Source organism: Narcine bancroftii, chromosome 12 (genome assembly GCF_036971445.1).
Source record: "Narcine bancroftii isolate sNarBan1 chromosome 12, sNarBan1.hap1, whole genome shotgun sequence".
In the NCBI taxonomy this organism is placed as follows: domain Eukaryota; kingdom Metazoa; phylum Chordata; class Chondrichthyes; order Torpediniformes; family Narcinidae; genus Narcine; species Narcine bancroftii.
In genome coordinates, this window is record NC_091480.1 from 37,182,851 (window position 1) to 37,204,317 (window position 21,467).

The 21,467-nt window shown below is 41.2% G+C and overlaps 1 protein-coding gene across 4 annotated transcripts in view; it reads right to left on the reverse strand.

The window, feature by feature from the left end:
• tbl3 (transducin beta like 3) overlaps positions 1-21,467 on the reverse strand; it is an 89,442-nt gene that overhangs the window by 49,762 nt on the left and 18,213 nt on the right. For all 4 annotated transcript variants that reach the window (XM_069906391.1, XM_069906388.1, XM_069906389.1 and 1 more), the window contains 7 exons: positions 20,195-20,336; positions 19,216-19,300; positions 18,804-18,974; positions 13,729-13,804; positions 12,347-12,443; positions 7,516-7,724; positions 5,074-5,215 (listed from right to left, as the gene is read on the reverse strand). In XM_069906391.1, the coding sequence (XP_069762492.1) occupies positions 5,074-5,215; positions 7,516-7,724; positions 12,347-12,443; positions 13,729-13,804; positions 18,804-18,974; positions 19,216-19,300; positions 20,195-20,336 (922 nt within the window). The remainder of the gene's footprint in view (positions 1-5,073; positions 5,216-7,515; positions 7,725-12,346; positions 12,444-13,728; positions 13,805-18,803; positions 18,975-19,215; positions 19,301-20,194; positions 20,337-21,467) is intronic.

A 21,467-nucleotide genomic window follows, 5' to 3' on the forward strand; every position in this document is an offset into this window, starting at 1 on the left:
GATTAATCCGAAAAGGGTAATTCAGAATTTAGGATCTGCCACTGGCAAAATTTTAAATATCGAAAACTGCAAATATTTGAACTTGGTATTTTAATCCACAGTTCCAGATGTTTTATTGATAAGGCAAGATTTTGATAGAAATGCTGGAATGACAAACATATCCTTCCATTCAGATTTGGCAGCCTGGTTGGGTAATTGTGATGTATCTGAAGCTAAACCAAGGTAAGGATTTCATAAAAATAACTTGGGTCAAAAGGGAAAGGGATGCAATGCACGATGTAACACTAACTGAGGTGGCACTGATTGACGTGATGGCTTTCTTTAACAGCATGTAATTGAACTGACAAGGGTACATCCTATCTTTGGATCTGGTCCTGTGCAATGAGACAGGTAAAATTAGTGATCTTGTTTGGGATCCTCTTGGAAAGAGTGATTACAGTATGAGTGAGTTTCTCATACAAAATAGTTCAGTCTAAAACAAATGTGTGATGGCTAAACAAGGGAAACTACACGAGGATGGGGTAAGAGTTGCAGACTATGTGGAGGGACGGTTGAGGAACAGTGGAGGGCTTTAAAAATATTTTTTTCACGGGGCTCAACAAAAGTATCCTATAGTTAAAAGCAAGGACAATAAGGGTGGGGACAGCCATCCTTGGACAACTAAGGAAAAAAAAAGGAATCAAACTTAAAGTTCATGCGTACAAAGCCACAAAGATGTCTGGGAAACTAGAAGACTGGGAAAATTTTAAAAAGCACAAAGAACCATGAATCAAGCAATAAAACGAGGTAAGGCATACTATGAAAAAACATTAGCACAAAGTATAAAAACAGACAAATGTAAAAACGGAGTACAAAGTTGGTAAAAATGTTATTATTATATTAAGCTCTAAAGGGTGGCTAAAGCGTTGGTCCCTTAGAAGATAGGAAGGTCAAGTCGTCATCTGATTGTACAACAACCTGACGAAACAGCGTACTCCAGACTGATGCAAAACATGCAAACAGATATAGCACACATTCAGACAAGCAATGCATATGCAGAACAAGTAATTCATCAGATTTCAGATTTATTGTCAGAGTACACGAGATTCCTTTTCCTGCAGGCACAGCAGAATTACCACTAATAACCTGATAAACAAATGAAGGAACTGTAAACAGGTAAAGAATGTCAACAAACTGACTATGCTGAATCTGAAAAATCTGAAATCATCCATACAAATAAATAAATTAATATTGTTTCAGAAATACGAGAGTCTCAGGTGGTTAGTGTGTGCAGTTCCTTTGGTTGTTCAGCAAACTCACTGCCTGTGGGAAGAAGCTGTTCCTCAGTCTGGCGGTGGTGGCTCTGATCCTCCTGGATCTCTTCCCTGATGGGAGCAGCTGTAAAGGGTGGAATGGGTCCTCAATTAATTTGTGCGCTCTCTTCAGACAACGATCCTGGTAGATCACATTGATGGTGGGGAGGGAGACTCCAGTGATCCTCTTATGGTCCTATTGATTGACCTCCGATCCATTTCTCTACAGCAACTGTATCACACTCTGAGGTAGCTGGCCAGGACGCTCAATACAGCTCCTATCGAAGATTGACATAATGGTGGCTGGTAGCCTTGCCCACTTCAATCATCTCAGGAAGAGCAGCCACTGTTGCAGGTGAGATCCTGACAAGTGAGATGACGTTGAGTGTCCATGATAGGTCACTAGTAAGTGAACTTCAAGTGAACTTGGTGCTCTCCACTCTTTCTAATACAGAATTGTTGATTTGTCATGGAGAGTGGTTGTTCTTGGTCCTCCTGAAGTCCATGATCATCTCCTTAGTCTTATCCGCGTTGAGACTCTCGCGCCATTTCATGAGATTTTCCACCTCTTCTCTGTAGTGCAACTCATCGTTGTTGATGATGAGGCCGACGACTGTTGTGGCATCTGCAAACTTGATGATACTGCTGGAGTTGGATCTGACCTTGCAGTCGTGGGTCAGTGGTGCGCCAGTCCTCAGCGTGACGGTGCTAGACGTTCTGTTCTGCTACTGATCTGGACAGACTGTGGGCTTTCCGTTAGGATGTCTAGGATCCAGTTTCAGAGTGGGGTGTTGAGTTTCAGCGAGGACAGCTTCTCCACCAACCTTTGAGGAATGATCGATTTAAAGGCTGACCTGAAGGGCTAATCGATATTGGGTCATGAGGAAATGGCTGAGGCTCTGAATGACTATTCTGTGTTGGTCTTCACAGTGGAGGATATATCTACCATGCCAAAGACAGATCTTATGGATGTAATGGGAGATGAGGACTTGGATGTAATAGCGATCACTACAGAGGTAGTACTGATAAGTCCCCTGGTCCTGATGGAGTGGTACTGAAAGAAATGGCAGAAGTTATACTAGAGGCTTTGGTGATAACACCACAAAATTCTCTTGATTCTGGGCAAGTCCCTGCAGATTGGAAAACAATGAATGTCATGCCACTATTCAAAAATGGATACAAGCAAAAGGTTGGGAACTGTAGTCCAGTTAGTTCATCATCTGTAGTTGGGAAAATACTTGAAGCTATCATTAAAGAAGAATTAGTGAGGCATCTGGAGCAAAATGGATCCATCAGGCAGACGCAGCATGAATTCAGCAAAAGCAGGTCCTGTTTGACAAACTTACTGGAGTTTTTTGTGGATATAACGAGGGTAATAGAAAGAGGTTAGGAGATAGAACCAGAGAACCAAAGAACACTACAGCAAAGGAACAGGCTCCTTCAGCCCTTCTAGTCTGTGCCAAACCATTTTTCCGTCTTGTCCCACTAACCTGCATCCAGCCCAGATCCCTCCATACCCCTCCACCTCTATCAAATCTCTCTTCATTCTTCTACATTCCAGGGAAAGACCAAACCTGTTTAACCTTTCCCTGTATCTCAGTTCGTGAAGTCCAGGCAACATCTTAATACATCTTCTCTGCAATCTTTCTATCTTATTTATATCAAAACTGCACACAATACTCCAAATATGGCCTCACCAATGTCTTATACAACTTTACCATAACATCCCAACTCTTTGATTTATGGCCAATATGCCAAAAGGTCTCTTTACAACCCAATCCACCTGAGATGCTACTTTCAGGGAATTCCCAGATCCATCTGTTCTATTGCACTCCTCAGTGGCCTACCATTTACTGTGCATGCCCTTTCTTGGTTTGTCCTTCCAAAATGCAACACGTCACACTTGTCTGCATTAAATTCCAGCTACCTTTTTTCCGTCCATTTTTCCAGCTGGTCCAGATTCCTCTCCAAGCTTTGAAAATCTTTTTCACAATCCACAACACCTCCAATCTTAGTGTCATCTGCAAACTTGCCAATTTAATTTACCACATTATCATCCAGATCATTGATAATAGATGACAAACAACAAGTCCTAGCACTGACCCGAGGCACACCACTAGTCATAGACCTCCAGCCCGAGAAGCAATCATCCACCATTACTCTCTGGCTTCTTCCATCCAGCCATTGTTGAACCCACTTTATTACTTCATCATGAACACCAAGCATCTGAACCTTCCACGTGGGACCTTGTCAAAGGTCTTATTAAAGTCCACGTAAACAACATCCACCCCCTTTCCTTCTTCAATTTTCCTGCTAACCTCCTTGATAAACTCTAAGATTAGTTAAACACGACCTACGATGCACAAATCCATGTTGACGATCCCTAATCAGTTTCTGGCTGTCCAAATAATTGTACATTCAATCTCTTAGAACACCTTCCAATAATTTACGTACTTCTAACATCAGGCTCACCAGCCTATAATTTCCAGGGTTACTTAAGGAGACTCTTTCAATGAATGGAACAACGTGTCAATCCCCTGGCACCGCACCCATGGCCAAGGACATTTTATATATTTCTGCCAGAGTCCCTGCAATTTCAACACTAGCCTCCCTCAAAGTCCAGGGGAATATCTTTTTAAAAATATAAATATAGACATATAGCACAGTAACAGGCCATTTCAGCCCATGTATCCGTGCCGCCCAATTTACACCAAGTCGACACCCCTGATAAGTTTTGAAAGGTGGGAGAAAACCAGAGGCCCTGGGTAAAAACTCACGCAGACAAGGGGAGAACGTACAAACCCCTTACAGACAGTGCGAGATTTGAAGCCCAGTCCCGATCACTGCTGCTGTAATTTATCCACCCTTTTATGCTTTAAGCTACAAGCACATCCATCTCTTTAATCTGCATGGGTTCAATGACCCCACTGCTCATTTTCCTTACTTCCCACGACTCTGTGCCAGTTTTCTGAGTGAATACTGATGAAAAAGATCACAAGATATTCCCCCCACAATCTCTTCTGGCTATCCTTGAGGAAAAAAAATCAAGCAAAATACATTTTAGACACAAAGATGCTATTGAAAAAATAGTGAATAATTATCAGCCAACAACACAGGACAGTAGGTTATAGGTTGAAGCCCCATTTCAGAGAAAATCTAGAATGATGATCCAGTGCTGTGCTGAGGGGCTGCAACAACTTTATTTTGTAGAAAATAAAAATTATCATCTGGCCAATAATTATCCCTTATTCAACATCATAAAAGTGGGTGGTCACTCTGAATAGGTAATATAAATCGACTTCCACTTTCCACTGAGTACACTTTAAATAGATTTAATTTTAAACACACTATAAAAATTCCAGTTCTCTTACTGATATAAAGTTCCTTTTTTTAAAAAAAAGTCAAGGAATAATAAATCGATGACTGTAGTAGTCCTCTACTGATTTATCAGCACATGTTAAAAAACAAAGAAAAACTGAGGTAAAAGGGAGTTAGAATTATGGATTCAAAAGAACAGATTCAACAGCAACATTTTGCCACATATTGAAGTTTTATTCAGAAACTGATTTGTGCAAACTTCCATTTCTCATGCAGAGCTTTTTTTCAGAAATCAGAAACATTTAGAGCTGTTGGCCTGCAAAGGAATTGCATTCCCTTGACACAGATCCAATAAATCTTACGTATTAGACATAACCATTTCGCTCGATGGCCAAACCAACAATAACAGTCTACTTCCTCGGGCAAAAATAAACATAATAATTTCTCCATACTCTCCACTCACCTGTATGTCCATATAGGACTTGACAATTTAACGTTGCAAGCTCAAAAACTTTCAGTTGAGGACTGTTTGTGGCCACCACAATATGTGTGTCAGAAGGTCCCAAGAATTTTACGTCCAGCACCTCATCATTATAACCAACAAGCTAAAAAGAGAAAGGATTAGAACTTCAAATTTATGCTGTAAAGCATGCAGACATTAAATGATGCTTTTACATATATTTAAATACTAGTGCTCTCACATTACAGGGTCTGCACATGGCTTCATAGACAATTAGGTTTTCACCAAATTTTTAATGTCATGCACCACTTAACATCCATTTGGGCAACGTCTGACCGTATCTATGTCCATTCAGAAATCCCCATCAGAGAATGGGACGTAGCGGACATATCTCTTGTAACTGAACTTGCTCAATTCACTCAGTGATCCTCTCAGTCACAGCCACTGTTGGTCATTATTGCAAAATGCTTCTTGTCACATACACTGACAGAACTACTGTCACAAGACTGAAGAATTCCAGGCATCCAGCAGAAGGGTTGCAGGAAATGAACCAGCGTCCATTTCTCCAGGCACCATGTTCCAGTACAAAATTAATGATGTGACTTAGCTGGTGAAATTGTGCTGCAACAATTATTCTAATGCAGGAATACCACAGCACCAAATGTTACTGACATGGAATGGTTTAAATACCCTGGCACCCATGCCACTTCTAATTACCTGTCATTAGTATATATTATGGTGTTCGCACAATGTCCAAATCGCATAACGTCCTAGTTCACAGAACGTATTGTGGATGTTAAGTGGTGCATGACTGTAATATGTGATATGAAGAATTCAACAGCTCCTTGCAACACTAAACTCCTGTAGCAGTGAAAGATTTAATTTTACTCACCCTGGCTGTGCCACACTAATACATGACACTTCCCATTGTTCTGCTCTTTTCAATAGTTGCAAAAATCCTCTGCTTTCTTATTAATTCTTATTTTGTTTAAAATACAATGGTTTTAGTAATGATTATTTCCCACAGCAAAGCATTCTTGGCTCCTTATTAATGAAGAAACTAAAAGGATTTACCGATCTTTTTTAATGAGTACATTTATAACTTCAGAAATATTGGGTTAATTTTAATTATCCAAAAACAGGGGTCATGGGTTGGTTGTAAAGCTAATTCTGAAACTAGGACAAAATGCCCTTTCCATTTGAACTCAGCCAATTTCTGTTATTATGAAGGCAAACAGGAGGTAGACAAAAGCCAATATGCTGCAGATGTTGTAAAATTGAAATAAAAATGCCAGAAATATTCAGCATATTTGGCCATATCTGTGGATAATGAGTATTCAACCAAAGTGCTCCTGATGAAATATCATCGACCATTTCTGTAGATTCTGCTAATAGGCAATCAGTTTACCAAAGATGAAACATTGAGGACGTGACTATAATCAGTTAACCTCGATTTAATGGATCACGAAACCCAACAATTATGAGAAAGTTAAATGTTTTTACGATCCTGCTCCTGAGCCAAGAACACATAGTTTCCCCTTGGTCTAGCACGATAACCAGTAAACCTCTACCTCCATGTCTTTTGCAAATCCAAGCACCCTTTTACCCCAGTGTCATCAACCACCCCTAATTGCCAAATCTCTCGCCCACTGTTACCAAACCTCAAAATTTTGCCAGTCTCTCTGATGACAGCTTTGCACCCACCAGTTCTCCATAGAACCGTCAATCCTCCTAACCAAGTGCTGTCTACCAAGCAGTCCCATCCACAACATGCACTAAGGTAACCAGCAGTCTTCCCTGAAACATTCTCCATCATATGGGCAGATAAGTTTATCAGTTTGATTTCTAGGAGGGAAATCAACATTGAAAAAATTACCACTGAATCATTTCAAAATTTATTAAGCACTATATGAATTATATAATATATTTTTTTGAATATTTGATTTTCCAAGACTCACACAAATCCAAAATAACAGTACAACCTTCTCAACATGATATATTACATTCAGAGCCTTTTTCCCTCTGCCCACCCCTCTCCCTTCCCTCCCATACCCTAATGCCACAAGGAAAAGATTATGAAAATTAAACAAACATAAAGAACCAAAAATCGACAGTCACAGACCCTTAAAGGAACCAAATACAAACCCAGAGTAACATAAATTAAAGATACAAAACAAGACCACGTCATCTGTGCCATGACCCACTTCATTTATCTATTAGTACGGATTTTAACCTTTCTTCTATATCTGCGTACCTATATGCTGGAGATAAGGCTGCCCAGGAGAAAATTGCATACAATATGAGGAGAAAATATGACACATTCGTTAGGGTATGAATTATATTATTGCAGTTAAATGGCAATGCAACATTTCCTAATATGTATATTCACATTTCAGGTGTAATTTTATGATGCCCACATCAAGTCATTCCTTTAGCTTTACTCACCTGGCACTCAAGTTGCAGAGTGCAGAGATTGTATACGAGGATGTTATGTTCTGCAGTTACAGTGGTTAGTTTCTTTGTAGCTGGGACAAGCATGCAGTGAGTCAAAGATCGCTCATTTGCCTCATCTTCAGTTTCCATTATCGGCGTAAAAGGTATATTCTGGGAATAGATGCATTTTCCAGAATGAACTTCCCAAATTCGAAGGATTCCTAACAAAAAAGTTTCAGATATTAGAACTGAGAAGTAAATGCAAGATAAAACCATTTTGGGAAACAGTTCATATATTTGCTGTTTTAAGTGTCAGGGTTTGAAACAAAAGCATGTGAATTTTAAAATAGTTAATATGCAATAACATTTTTGTAAAATCTATTATTGAACACCTCTAATTTGAAATAAGACACTTCACAGAGTTAATTAACTCAGAGTTAAATAATTAATACAGACAAAAATACAAGGGAGATATTCGAAGGAATAAACAAAACCTTGGATGAAAGGCTGGCTTCATGCAAGATCAAAAAGGGAAGTGAAAAGCAAAGGGCTGATGCTGTTTACTTGAAGGAGGTTGGATGTTAGAATGTTCAGCCTAAGTTACTGAAAGTAAAACACAGAAATCTGGTTGATGTCTGCATTTTCAGTCTTGGTGAGAGATCCTGGCTGAAACATTGACAATTTACTTTCTTTCTCCCACAGATGCTGCTCAACCTGTCGAGCACGGATGGCGTAGTAGTTAGCACAATGCCTTTACAGAGCCAGCGATTGGAACGGGACCTGGGTTTGAATCCCACTGTCTGTAAGAAGTTTGTATGTTCTCCCCGTTGTCTGCCTGAGTTTTCTCCAGGGGGTTTCTTCCCAACTTTCAAAAACATACTGAATCGTAGGTTAATGGTGAGTAAAATGGGCGCCATGGACTCATAAGGGTGAATTGGCCTGTTCAGTGCTGTATTCTAATTTTTATTTTAATCCCCCATCAGATTGGTGGTTGTTTTAGATTCTAGCATTGGCATTCAATGTGTGTGGGCAGGCTTTATCTTGGCTTGTATTTTTGACTTTGAATTATTTTATTTTAAAGTAAACACATATCTTTCTTTTTCTTTGGCTTGGCTTCGGAGACGAAGATTCATGGAGGGGGTAAATGTCCACGTCAGCTGCAGGCTCGTTTGTGGCTGACAAGTCCGATGCGGGACAGGCAGACACGGTTGCAACGGTTGCAAGGGAAAATTGATTGGTTGGGGTTGGGTGTTGGGTTTTTCCTCCTTTGTCTTTTGTCAGTGAGGTGGGCTCCGCGGTCTTCTTCAAAGGAGGTTGCTGCCCGCCGAACTGTGAGGCGCCAAGATGCACGGTTTGAGGCGATATCAGCCCAACTAGCAAAATTATCACAATCATAAAAGAATTAGGCCATTCAGCCCATCGAGACTCTCCACTATTCAAAGCATCATAGCTGATGCACTTTTCCTTTCAACCTCCATAATCTTTGATTGACATTAATCAAGAACCGATCAATGCCTGCTTTTAAATCTACCCAATAACTTGTCCTCTGCGGCTGTATGTGTCAATGAATTCCACAGATTCACCACTCTCTGGCTGAAGAGATTTCTCCTTATCTCTGTTGAAAAGAGATGCCCTTTTATTCTGAGGCTGTGTGTGCATCTGGTCCTGGACTTTCCCACCTGGAAACATTTCTATCCAACCTTTCAATATTTGATACATTTCAATGAGATCCTACCTCATCTTTCTAAACTCCAGCAGGCATAGGCCAAGAGTTATTAAATGTTCCTCATGTATTACTCCTCTTAATCTTGAGATCATTCTCATAAATCTCTTCTGGATCCCAGAAAGTCCTTTCTTAGATACAAGGGCCAAAACAGCTCACAATGCTCCAAATGTGGTCTTTCTAATGCCTTAGAAAGTCTTAGCTTTTATATTCTAGTCCTCTTGAAATGAAGAGTACATTGTACCGTAAAATCCCCATTACTTGGTACCACAGGATCGCCGATACTGGAAATGTGAATTTTCTGGTTAACTGTGACTCACTCTTCTAATGCCAAACTAATGCACATGCATTAAGAATACACCCTTTAAAAGACAAGACAGTGCCAAATGTAAAGCAATTTTGAAAAAAAAAAAAATCAGTATTGTAGTCCTTAATAATGTAAAGGTCACTTTAATCAGTCATTCCCGTAACTTACAAAATTTAAATTCGATCCCTGGTGGCTGGCACAACCTGACACCTCCTCACAAATGTCCCAGTCAGACCCTCGGAGGAACCCAACTCATCTTCATGTCAGTGTCCCGGTCAGGCCTTCAGCACACCTTCCTTTAAATTTGAATACCATTTGCAAGTGCTGGAACAGCATTGACCCATCTGCCACACTAACCATAATTAACCCCTACCCCCAAAATTTACATTCAAAGCCTTACTAATATACTTAATAATATACTAATAAAGATAACGATTCTCACTAGGCAAGGATAATGGAGACACTTTGGGAGAGTAGCCAGCAGCGAGCTGCATCAACCATCTCTTTATCCTAGGCGTCACTATTTCATTCCAATGCAATTTTATTGAAACTTTATACAAAAACCTGCTGAGGGCGGGGCTTGATCAGGGTGCTATGCTGGAAGAATGTTTGCTCCCAAGGGTTTGTGTGTGGCTTTGGAGAATACAGTACAACTCTGGTTATCTGAAATCTATTCTCCAAAATCTTTATTTATATGAATTTTTAAAAACAACTTTTGATAAATGAGGATATCTGAAATGAATCAGAAATCCTCATTTACCCAAAAAATTTTTGGAGCTAAACTGACGTCACAGGCTCAAAAGAAAACCACTCGACATAAAATTAGAACTATTGTTCTCGTTTCGGATAACTCCCTCTCCTCTGACTTTGGAGAGGGTTCAGAGAAGATTTACTAGAATGATATCAGGAATGATGAGGAACATTTGTCGACTCTTGGACTGTACTTGTTGGGAGTACAGAAGGAAGGGGCTAGGGAGGGAGGACCTCATAGAGGCATTTTGAATGCTGAAAGGCCTGGACAGAGTAGATGTGGCAAGGATATTTCCCATGGTATGGGATTCTAGGGATTCACGTTAAAAGGGCTTCTATTTAAAATAGAGATGCGAGAAAAATTTCTTTAGTCAGAGGGTCATGGGTCTGTAGAACTTGTTGATACAGGCGGCTATGGAAGGGAAGACATTGATTGTATTTAAGGCACAGATTGACAGGTATTTGATTAGTCGGGTCATCAAGGGTTACAGGGAGAAACTCGGAGTGGGGCTGAATGGGTGGATGGTTCAGCTCATGATTAGAATGGCGGAGTAGACTTGATGGCCAATGGGCTTATTTCTACTCCTTTATCTTGTGATGTTGTCTTTGTCCTATTTTATCTTGTGCTTTTAAGTACTCCGAAACATCATCTTTATTAATGGACTCTGAAATCTTGCTTACCACCCAAGTCAGACTAAACGACCTTCAGACTAACTGACACTAGCGATTTTTGAAAGATCACTACTAATAGGTTCACAATCTCTTCAGCTCTTTCAGACCCTGGCAAGTAGTCCGTCTGGTCCAGTTGACATATCTACCTCAAGCACCTTCTCCTCAGTAATAACAACTACGCTCACTTCTTCGCCTGATTCTCTTGAATTTCTAGCATGTCGCTGGTGTTTTCCAGTCAAAACTGATGCAAAATGCCTATTCAGTTCATCTGCCATTACTCTGTTACATTTTCCAGCAATCCAATATCCATACTGTATATACCTGAAAAAACTTTTGGCATACTTAATTGCATCACGGTAACAGGCTCTTTTGGCCTACGAGCCTGTGCCACCAATTACACCCAATTGACCTACACTCCCAGTACGTTTTTGAGGGGTGGGAGGAAGCTATTGCCCCTGAGGAAAACCCACACAGACAAGGGGAGAAAGTACAAATTCCTTACAGATAGTGCGAGATTCAAATCCCGGACCCAATCGCTGGTGCTGTAACAGCTTGATGCTACCTGCTACACTAACCGTGCTGCCCTTGCTCTTTTATGTTACTGGCTAACTTACCTTCATATTTACTCTTTTCTCCCCTTATTGCTTTTTGTGGTTTCCTTCCATTGGCTTTTAAAAACTACTCTAATTTTACAGCTTCCTACAAAATTTGCAAGACTGTATGTCTTCTCATTTGCTTTTATACAGTCTTTGACTTCCCTTGTCACCCTGACCCTCCCCTTAGAAAACTTTTTCTATTTTTGGGATGAATCTATCCTGAGTCTTCCAAAATATTCCCAGAAACTCTTGCCATTGATGGTCCACCATTTTCCCTGCTTGAGTCCTCATCCAATCAACTTTGGCCAGCTCTTCTCATATCACCATGGTCACTTTTATTCCTTGGTAGCACCAACATAACTGACTTTAACTTTTTTTAAAATTTAGATATACAGCACAGTTACAAGCTATTTCAGTCTACGAGCCAGTGTCACCAATTAACCTACAACCTCTGGTACATTTCAAACGGTGGGAGGAAACTGGAACCCCAGAAGAAACCCATTCAGACACAGAGAGAATGCACAAACTCCTTACATACAGTGCGGGATTCGAACCCCAGTCCCAAACGCTGGCGTTGAAACAGCATTATGCTAAATCACTATGTTAACTGTGCACCCTTCCTCTCAAACTGAACGGTGAATTCTTTCATGTTATGATCAATATCTTCCAAGGTAGTTACCTTAAACACACTAATTACGGTTTAAACAAAGGCTGAATCCATTTACGTCCCTTTATTTTGCATTTGTTAGACATACTGCTTAAATGGTTTCATTAGTACCCAATTATATATCTTACCTTTGCGGCCAGCAGTGATAAAATACTGTCCTTTGTTCATCACCCCCAAAGCAGTTAAATCCTCATCTTCTGGTAGTAAGATTACGGTTTCCACAGCCTATCAGAAATCAATAGATTTAGATAGATGCTGGAATAATGAAATTAAATTGCCTTTCTTTCAGATAAAAGGTTCTATTTTTCAACAGTTCTTAGATATTCACAATGAGGACTATTCACTCCATTTTGTCCAGACCAACTCAAGAAAGGAGCAATTTTGGGACTCCTGAATGATGATGTTTCCTCTTCAATGAGTCAAGCTCTGCTGCTTCCTTGCATAGAAAATTCCATAGACAAGTCTCTGGGTGAACCAGTTCCTCCTTTTCCCTGTTTTAAATCTACTCCCCTGAATTTTGAGGCTGCATTTCCATAGTTCTACTCTCACCTGCCAGTGGAAACAAGTTCTCTGCTTATCTATTCCTTTCATAATTGTATACATCTCTATGATTCCCCTCCTTCATCCTTCTAATCTCCAAAGAGTATAGTCCCAGGCTACTCAATCTCTCCTCATAGGCTAACCTGTTCATTTTTGGAATTAATCTGGTGTACCTCCTCTGCAATACCTCTGAAATCAGTGTATCTCTTCTCAAGTAAGGAAACCAGAACTGCACATAGTGCTCCAACTCGGTACAGTTGCAGAAGAGCTTCTTTGATCTTAAAGTCGATCACTCCAGCAATGAAGCCCAACATCCCATTTGCTTTCTTGATTTCCTGCTGCATTTACAAGCTAACTTTTTGCGATCCACACATAAGGACTCCCAGGTCTTTCTGCCCACCAGAGTTGTTGCTTCTTTTAAAAAAAAGTACCTAATTTGTCCCTCCTACTCACTCTAAATGGCTGTCTGATATGATAGCTTGTTTAGTCTTTATAAAAATGTGATGTTCCACTACTGTAATGATGTAAACTTTATTTCTTTATGGGGTTCTTTTCTTAATTATTTCCCAAATTTGTAAGTTTAACTAATTTTTGATTCTTTTTTTTTCCATTATCAGATAGTGGACTACTCCTGTTTATTTACCTACGTAACATTTGCTAAATGAAAACTAATAAAAATAACAAAAAAGAAAAAAATGTACCTAAATTCCACTTGTAAGCATCAGCTTCAACATCTTATGGTATGTTTGAATTACATTAAATAGAAATTAGGTCCAAAACTGTGCTCTATAATTCCATATTTAAACACGACTGCTTTATTATCTTGATTATGTGCTTTCACACTTTGATCGAAATAACCATCCATGTGGAGATTTAAATAAAGTCAACCTAGCAAAAGTCGTTTCGCTCGTAATAAATGTTTCCTACTTTGAAAATAGCTTTAACATTAGATATTCCCAGTTCAACTCACTTCAAACACAGGAATTGTTCTCAGTGATTTGTAGGTTGTCAAGTCCCAGACGGTACATATTTTATCACGGCCAGAACTGTGGGGGGGAAAAAAAGTTCCCGTAAGTCAGAAATTATAGGCTAAATCTACAGTGTATTTTTCACAATCTTTACCAAAACAACTTCCATTTAAAAAAAATATAGGACTAGTATCAGAAAAAAATGTCTGCGCTGCTGGAGCTGTTGTATCGGCAGCACTGTTGGTGGTGTAGAGCTGTGGCTAGAGGAGATACAACATTCCTTCGCAGGGTTCTACCACCTAGTCCAACTACTGATGGCTCCATCAGGCTTTAAACAGCCTGTTAAAGGAGCTGATGATGAATCATCAGAAAATGGGGAGACCATCCCCCAGTTTGAGAAGAGAAACAGAGAAGGTGATGGACCAGTGAGAGGCTCAATGGCTAAAGAACACACAGGCTGTGGACAATGGGGGTGACTGCCGTCAAAGGTTTCATACCAGGCAGCGGACAGCTGGAGACTAGCTAAAGGAGTACCATGTATTGGAGCTGAAATTCGAGAGGGTGCTGAAGGCTTCCTGATTGTGTCAGTGGTTTGGATCTGGAGCTTGGGCTGCTGATGGTTTGGACTGAAGTCTGTGAGGCTGTGGGAGCGCTGGATGCAAATCCATGGATACTCAGTGACTCTTGGGGTACACACTTTTGCTTCTCTTTCTCTGACTGCAAGGGGCGCCAGACAATTTCTACTGATGGCAAATCTTTTTTTTAATTTAAATTTAACATACAGCACGATAACAGGCTCTTCCAGCCCATGAACAGTCCAGCAGAGTGCAGAGATTCAGGTTCATTGACCATTGGGATCTCTTCTGGGAAAGACAAGACCTTTACAGGAGGGATGGTTTACACCTGAATGCAATGGGGGCCAATATACTGGCAGTTAGGTTTAAAAATGCTGTCAGATTTGATTTAAACTAATTTGGCAGGGGGAAGGGAACAGGACTGATAGGGAAGCAGATAGGAGAGTGAATATAGGGGTGTTTCCATTAGACGGTGAAACAATAAGGAAAAAGGGAACTAAAAAGAATAGGAGAGTAGGGGCAAGTGCATCGAGAACAAAGGTGGAGGGAGAAAGGAGATATGGTATCAAGGTATTGTGTATGAATGCACGGAGTGTAAGGAATAAAATGGATGAGCTTGAGCCACAAATGGCAATGGGAGGTTACGATATTGTCGGAGTAACGGAGACATGGCTGCGGGAAGGGCAGGATTGGGAAATAAATGTTCCAGGGTACACGTCCTATAGAAAAGACAGAAAGTTAGGAAGAGGAGGTGGGGTAACTCTGTTGGTAAGAAATGAAATTCAGGCGTTTGAAAGGAAAGACATTGAAACAGGTGGGGTAGAGTCTGTTTGGATAGAATTAAGAAATTGTAAAGGCATGAGGACCATAATGGGGGTCATTTACAGGCCTCCGAAAAGTAGCTTAGATATCAGTAGAAGTATAAATCAGGAATTAAGAGTGGCATGTCAAAGTGGTAGCAATACAGTAGTTATGGGGGACTTTAACATGAAGGTGGACTGGGATAATCAGACGGGGGTAGGAGCACAGGAGACTGAGTTTATTGAATGTCTACGAGATACTTTCTTGGAGCAGCTAGTGGAGGAACCTACCAGGGGGAAGTCGATTCTGGACTTGGTGCTGTGCAGTGATGCAGAGTTAATAAGTGACCTCGATGTAGGGGAGCCATTAGGGAATAGTGTCCATGGTATGGTTTCTTTTGAGCTGCAATTAGAAAGGGAAAAAGAAAGGAAGTTGGAAGCATCTGTACTGCAGTTAAATAAAGGGGATTATGCAGCTATGAGGGAGGAGCTAGCCAAAATAAAATGAAAGGTACACTAGCTGGGAGGACAACTTGGGAAAAATGGCAGGTATTTTTGGACATTTTTCACAGGTTTCAGGACAAATTTATTCCAAAGTGGAGGAAAGGCTCTAGGAGATGCAAATGGCAGCCGTGGCTAACTCATGAAATCAAGTGTAATATCAAATCCAAAGGGAGTAAGTATAGGATAGCGAAACGGAGTGGGAAGTTAGAGGATTGGGAAATCTTCAAAGAGCATCAGAGGGAAACTAAGAAAGTCATAAGAGAGGGGAAAATGAAGTACGAGAGGAAATTAGCAAATAATATAATGGAAGATAGCAAAAGCTTTTTTAAATATGTGAAGAGGAAGAAATTGGTTCGGTCTAAAATTGGTCCATTAAGAATGGAAAAGGGTGAAATTATTACCGGAAACAAGGAGATTGCTGAGGAATTTAACAAATACTTTGCAACTGTCTTCACCAAGGAGGATATAGGTTATGGTCAGTTAAGGGGTAGTGGTCTTGCGGTATCAAGAGTCTTGTGGAACTTTCCTGGGGAAGTAGGGGATCTAATGGATATCCGGATCCAGAAACAGGAGGTTGTGAGTAAATTGTTGGGACTGAGAGCTGATAAATCCCCAGGGCCTGATGGGATGCATCCCAGGGTGCTTAAAGAAGTTGCTATGGAAATTGTGGAAGCACTGGTCGACATTTTCCAAAGTTCCATAGATTCGGGGGAGGTCCCTGAGGATTGGAGAGTGGCTGATGTGGTGCCGATTTTTAAGAAGGGAGGGAGGGAGAAAACGGGAAATTATAGACCGGTCAGACTGACGTCGGTGGTGGGGAAGATATTGGAGTCTATCATAAAAGGAGTAATAGCAGAACACTTAGGCAGAAATAATAGTATAAGGGCTAGTCAGCATGGATTCCTTAAGGGTAAGTCATGCTTGACTAACCTTCTGGAATTTTTCAAGGATGTGACAAAGAGGGTGGACTTGGGAGAGCCAGTGGATGTGGTGTATTTGGACTTCCAGAAGGCCTTTGATAAGGTACCGCAGTGGGCAAGATCAGGGAGCATGGTATTGGAGGTAAGGTGCTGACATGGATAGGAAATTGGTTAAGAAATAGGAAACAAAGGGTTGGGGTAAGCGGGTCTTTTTCAGGATGGCAGGATGTGACGAGTGGAGTGCCGCAGGGATCGGTATTGGGTCCTCAGTTGTTTGTAATTTACTGTAAATGATTTGGATGAGGGGATTATTAATAACTTGAGCAAATTTGCAGATGACACGAAACTGGGTGGCGGTGTGGGGTGTGAGGAGGATGTCAGGAAAATGCAGAGGGACTTGGACAGGTTGGGGGAGTGGGCTGCTGAATGGAAGATGACGTTCAATGTAAGCAAATGTGAGGTTATCCATTTTGGGGGCAATAATAGGAAAGCTGAGTATTATTTAAATGGAGACAAGCTAGGGAGTGGGGAGGAGCAAATGGATCTGGGAGTACTTGTTCACCGGTCACTGAAGACTAGCATGCAGGTTCAGAAAGCTGTGAAGAAGGCTAATGGCATGTTGGCTTTCATAAAGAGGGGATTGGAGTATAGGAACAGAGACGCCCTTCTGCAGTTGTACAGGGCCCTGGTGAGACCCCACCTGGAGTATTGCGTCCAGTTCTGGTCTCCAATTTTGAGGAAGGACATACTAGCTAGAGAGGGTATGGAGCGCAGATTTACAAGGTTAGTTCCAGGGATGGCGGGGTTGACATATGCTGAAAGGCTAGAAAAACTGGACTTGTATCCGATGGAGTTTAGAAGGATGAGGGGGGACATGATTGAGGTCTACAAAATCATCAGGGGGATAGACAAGGTGAAGTCGGATTACTTGTTCCCAATGATGGGGGAGACGAGGACTAGAGGGCATAGTTTAAGAATACAGGGTAGGCCCTTTAGGACGGAGATGAGAAAACATTTTTTTACCCAGAGAAGTGTGAATCTGTGGAATGCTCTGCCACAGAGGGTGGTAGAGGCAGATTCGCTGATTATGTTCAAAAGAGAGTTAGATAAGACTCTAGTGGGCAAAGGAGTTAAGGGTTATGAGGATAAGGCTGGAAAGGGGTACTGATGGTAGTGATCAGCCATGATCTGTAAAATGGCGGTGCTGGCTTGATGGGCCAAAGGGCCTACTCCAGCTCCTATTGTCTATTGTCTAATACATCATTTTAACTTATAACCCTTGGTGTAAATCGACACAGACACAGGGAGAATGTAAAAACTCCTTATAGACAGCCTTATGGCAGACTAAAGTAAAATTAGCATTTTTTCTGTTTTATTACATGACAATAAAGGAATCTTGAATCTTAATTTGATTGGTAATCTTAATTAGTGACTTGAGCAATATGTTCATCAAATGAAGAGTGCTGCAATGTGAATGCAAACTGCGGCCCAATGATTCAATAGCTTCCATAATATTTACTGTCTAGGTTCATACGAAGATTCTTTTAAAAACTCTCAAAATCCAGGGATTTAGGCTTGTGCAATGAGCATGTTTGGGAAAAAAGGTCAGAATTGGATGTATGGCCGGAGGAGGAAGTTGCAAGGGAAAGAATGCATTAATTCCAGCAAAATATAGAATGTTATTAAGCAGTATTTCGTGCTTAGCATATTCAGGAGTGTAAAGTTTTGAAGAAGCATGGTATTTTAAATGAAATAGATAGTCAGGTATAAATGGAACACAAAGGGAGCAAATGTATTCATGTTTTAAACAAATTGCAAAGTCCTGCTCACAAAACATCGGCATCTATTTATTTGTAGAAATCCATTAACCCAGGAGTTAGCTATGCATCTTTACATCCTCTAGACCAGGGGCGGGCAACTTCTTTAAATAAAACTCACATTCCACCTTAAGCAATCCCTACGCCATAAGTGTTGTGTGATTAAAAAGGGATTGCTTAAGGGGGTATGTGAGTGGAAAGCAAAAGTTTGAAAACCACTGTTTTAGTCGTACCTCATTGACTCGTTATGTGCACGGTTTCAGAACTCCAAAGGAAATAGGCCAATGACAATTTTTCTCAAGTAAAATATTTCAGGAACAACTAGAGAAGTGCTTCTCAACCATCCCCCGCCCCCACCCCTGCTCGAGACACTGTGAGACCCACTGAGTTCCTCCGGCATATTTGTGTTTTTACTACAAAGTTTATATTACTAAGTTATGATTCCTAAATGCTGACAGTACCTGACAAGTGTGTTTCCGTCTTCAGTAAAAGCCAATGAAGTCACAGCACTGTAGTGAGCATCCAGCACCATCCTACATTTGCTGGTGTTCAAGTTCCAAAGTCGTATTTTGTTGTCCATTGAAGAGGAGAAAAGTTGAAGACGTGATATGTCGGGATGAAATTCAACAAGGCTGCAAAAGAACAGAATGGGGATAGCGAATCACAAAGAAAGGGGTTAATCCAGGTTATCCCTTTTCAATTTTTAGCCAATATACTGAACCATTTTACCTGTAAACATTGGAGGAATTAAGTTTTTGCCTTTAACTTTTAATTCAATGTTGTGCTTTTTAAAAAGAAAACTTAACCTATGCTTGGCATCATTAGAGCCAAATATAATTTCACTCGATGTTAAGTACAATTAATTTTCCTTACTGGACTACTCCAAAAGAGCCCTTCAGATTGTGTGTGCAGTATTGCTTGATGATATCCCAGATCTTGACAGTGCTATCACATCCACCTGAAATAAAAACAGCATGTTGTAAGTGTTGAATTCTTCACAAGTCCACCAAATGAATCCACTGTGTGATCTAAAAAGATAAACAGTGTCAACCCTGATGCATCCTATTAGGCAGAACCTCTCCCCCCAAAAAAGAGAAGTTCACTAGTGCTTTCAAACAACATCACCTCCAGTTTGCACATCATCCTGATTTGGAAATATACCACCAGTTTTTCAGCATTTCTGGATCCAAATCCTGGAACCCCCTACCCACTTGCATCAGAAGGATTGCAGCAGTTCAACTTAACCACTCACTGTAGAGCTCGTCGAAAGAACCAAAGACTTGTTGATCCAAACCAAGGCTTTTATTAGCAAAAGACCGGAGCTCTTCACAGGTGGCCGACCAGTCCGGAATGATCCGACCTGGCTAGGGACACAACCCTTTAAGGCCCAGACAATAGGTGTGGCTTAGCTCTCAGCCAATCGCTGTAGTTAAAGGCTTTGAAGGCTGTAGCTGACTGTGGGTCGATATCAAGTTTTTCTGGCCGAGTTAAACGCTCCATCCCTTTCAAAAAAAAATTCTTTTTGCTAATAAAATTGTAGAGCTCGTCGAAAGAACCAAAGACTTGTTGATCCAAACCAAGGCTTTTATTAGCAAAAGACCGGAGCTCTTCACAGGTGGCCGACCAGTCCGGAATGAACCGACCTGGCTAGGGACACAACCCTTTAAGGCCCAGACAATAGGTGTGGCTTAGCTCTCAGCCAATCGCTGTAAGCACAGTCTAGATACAGTAACTATATACACTATGTACATTGGTGATAGATCTGTACTATCACACTCACTATCACCTTATCAAGGACAATTACGCCTAGATTCCAAAAATGAATAAAAGCAAGAAAAGGATATAGTTATACCTGTGGCCAATAATGTTGAGGTAGGGTCAAAAGCCATGCTAGCCACTGGACTAGTGTGAATAGCTTTCCAGGTTCGAATACACACATTCTCTTTCCAGTCCCATTGCTTCAAGAGCAAGGCACGACTACCTGTCACCAGCATCTGTCAAACAATATGCAAGCATCATTAAATATATTAAGCAATCACCTTTAACAAACCTGAATGATGTGGCATTTTGGAAAATACAAGAAGTGGGTTTATGGACAATAGATTAGAGATATTGATCTTGTCCACTCTGACAGTCAGCAAAACTGAGAGAGTAACTTTGCCACTTTTCATGGGTTTCCTCTGAAAACACACAAACTGTTTTTTTGTTGCTTGTGAACAAGACCTAATTAAATTGCACAAGAACTACAAGGTACTCCCTACTTACGATGGTCTCTCACCACCACCCAGGAAATTCCAGGCAACCTTTCCTTTCTCGCAATTTCTCCATCTCATCTGCTCCTAGGACAAGATATTCCATGCGATATCATCTGAGGTATTCTCCTTCTTCAAAAAAACATGGCTTCTTCTCTACTACCATAAACTCAGCCCTCCCACCACTTCACCACCCCCCCCCCTCAATTACCCACATATCGACCCTGGGTCCCTCCGCATCCATGCATAAGAACAGGATTGGCCTTGTCCTCACCTAAAACCTCACCACCTTCTAGATTCAATAAATCATCCTCCACCATTTCCACCATCGACTAACATGAATCCACCACCAGACACATCTTCCCCTTTCCTCCCAGCCTTCCACTGGGACCATTGTCTCTGTGATCCCTCATCCACTCTGCCTTTCCCACTAATTGCCTCATTGGCAACTACCCCTGTGACCACAGGAAATGCTACAATTGAGCCTACACCTCCCTCACCACCATTTGGGACCCCAAGCAGTCCTTGCAAGTGAAGCAACACTTCACCTCTGAATCTGCAGGGGTCGTCTACTGCATCCAGTGCTCCCATTGTGGACTCCTCTACTGGACGCAGAGTGGGAGTTCACTGCGTTGAGCACCTTTGTTCTGTCCACTGTAGTAGCGGGGATCTCCCAGTGGTAACCCATTTCAATTGCCTGCCCCATTCCCATGCCATCATGTCTGTCCCTGGTCACACTCACTGCCAGACTGAGGCTACCTGCAAATTGGAGGAACACACTTCATATTCCACCTGGGCACCTTCCAACCAGAGAGCATTAACATGGTTTCCATTAGCTCTCGCCCACCTTCCCCCCCACCCCCACACATTGGT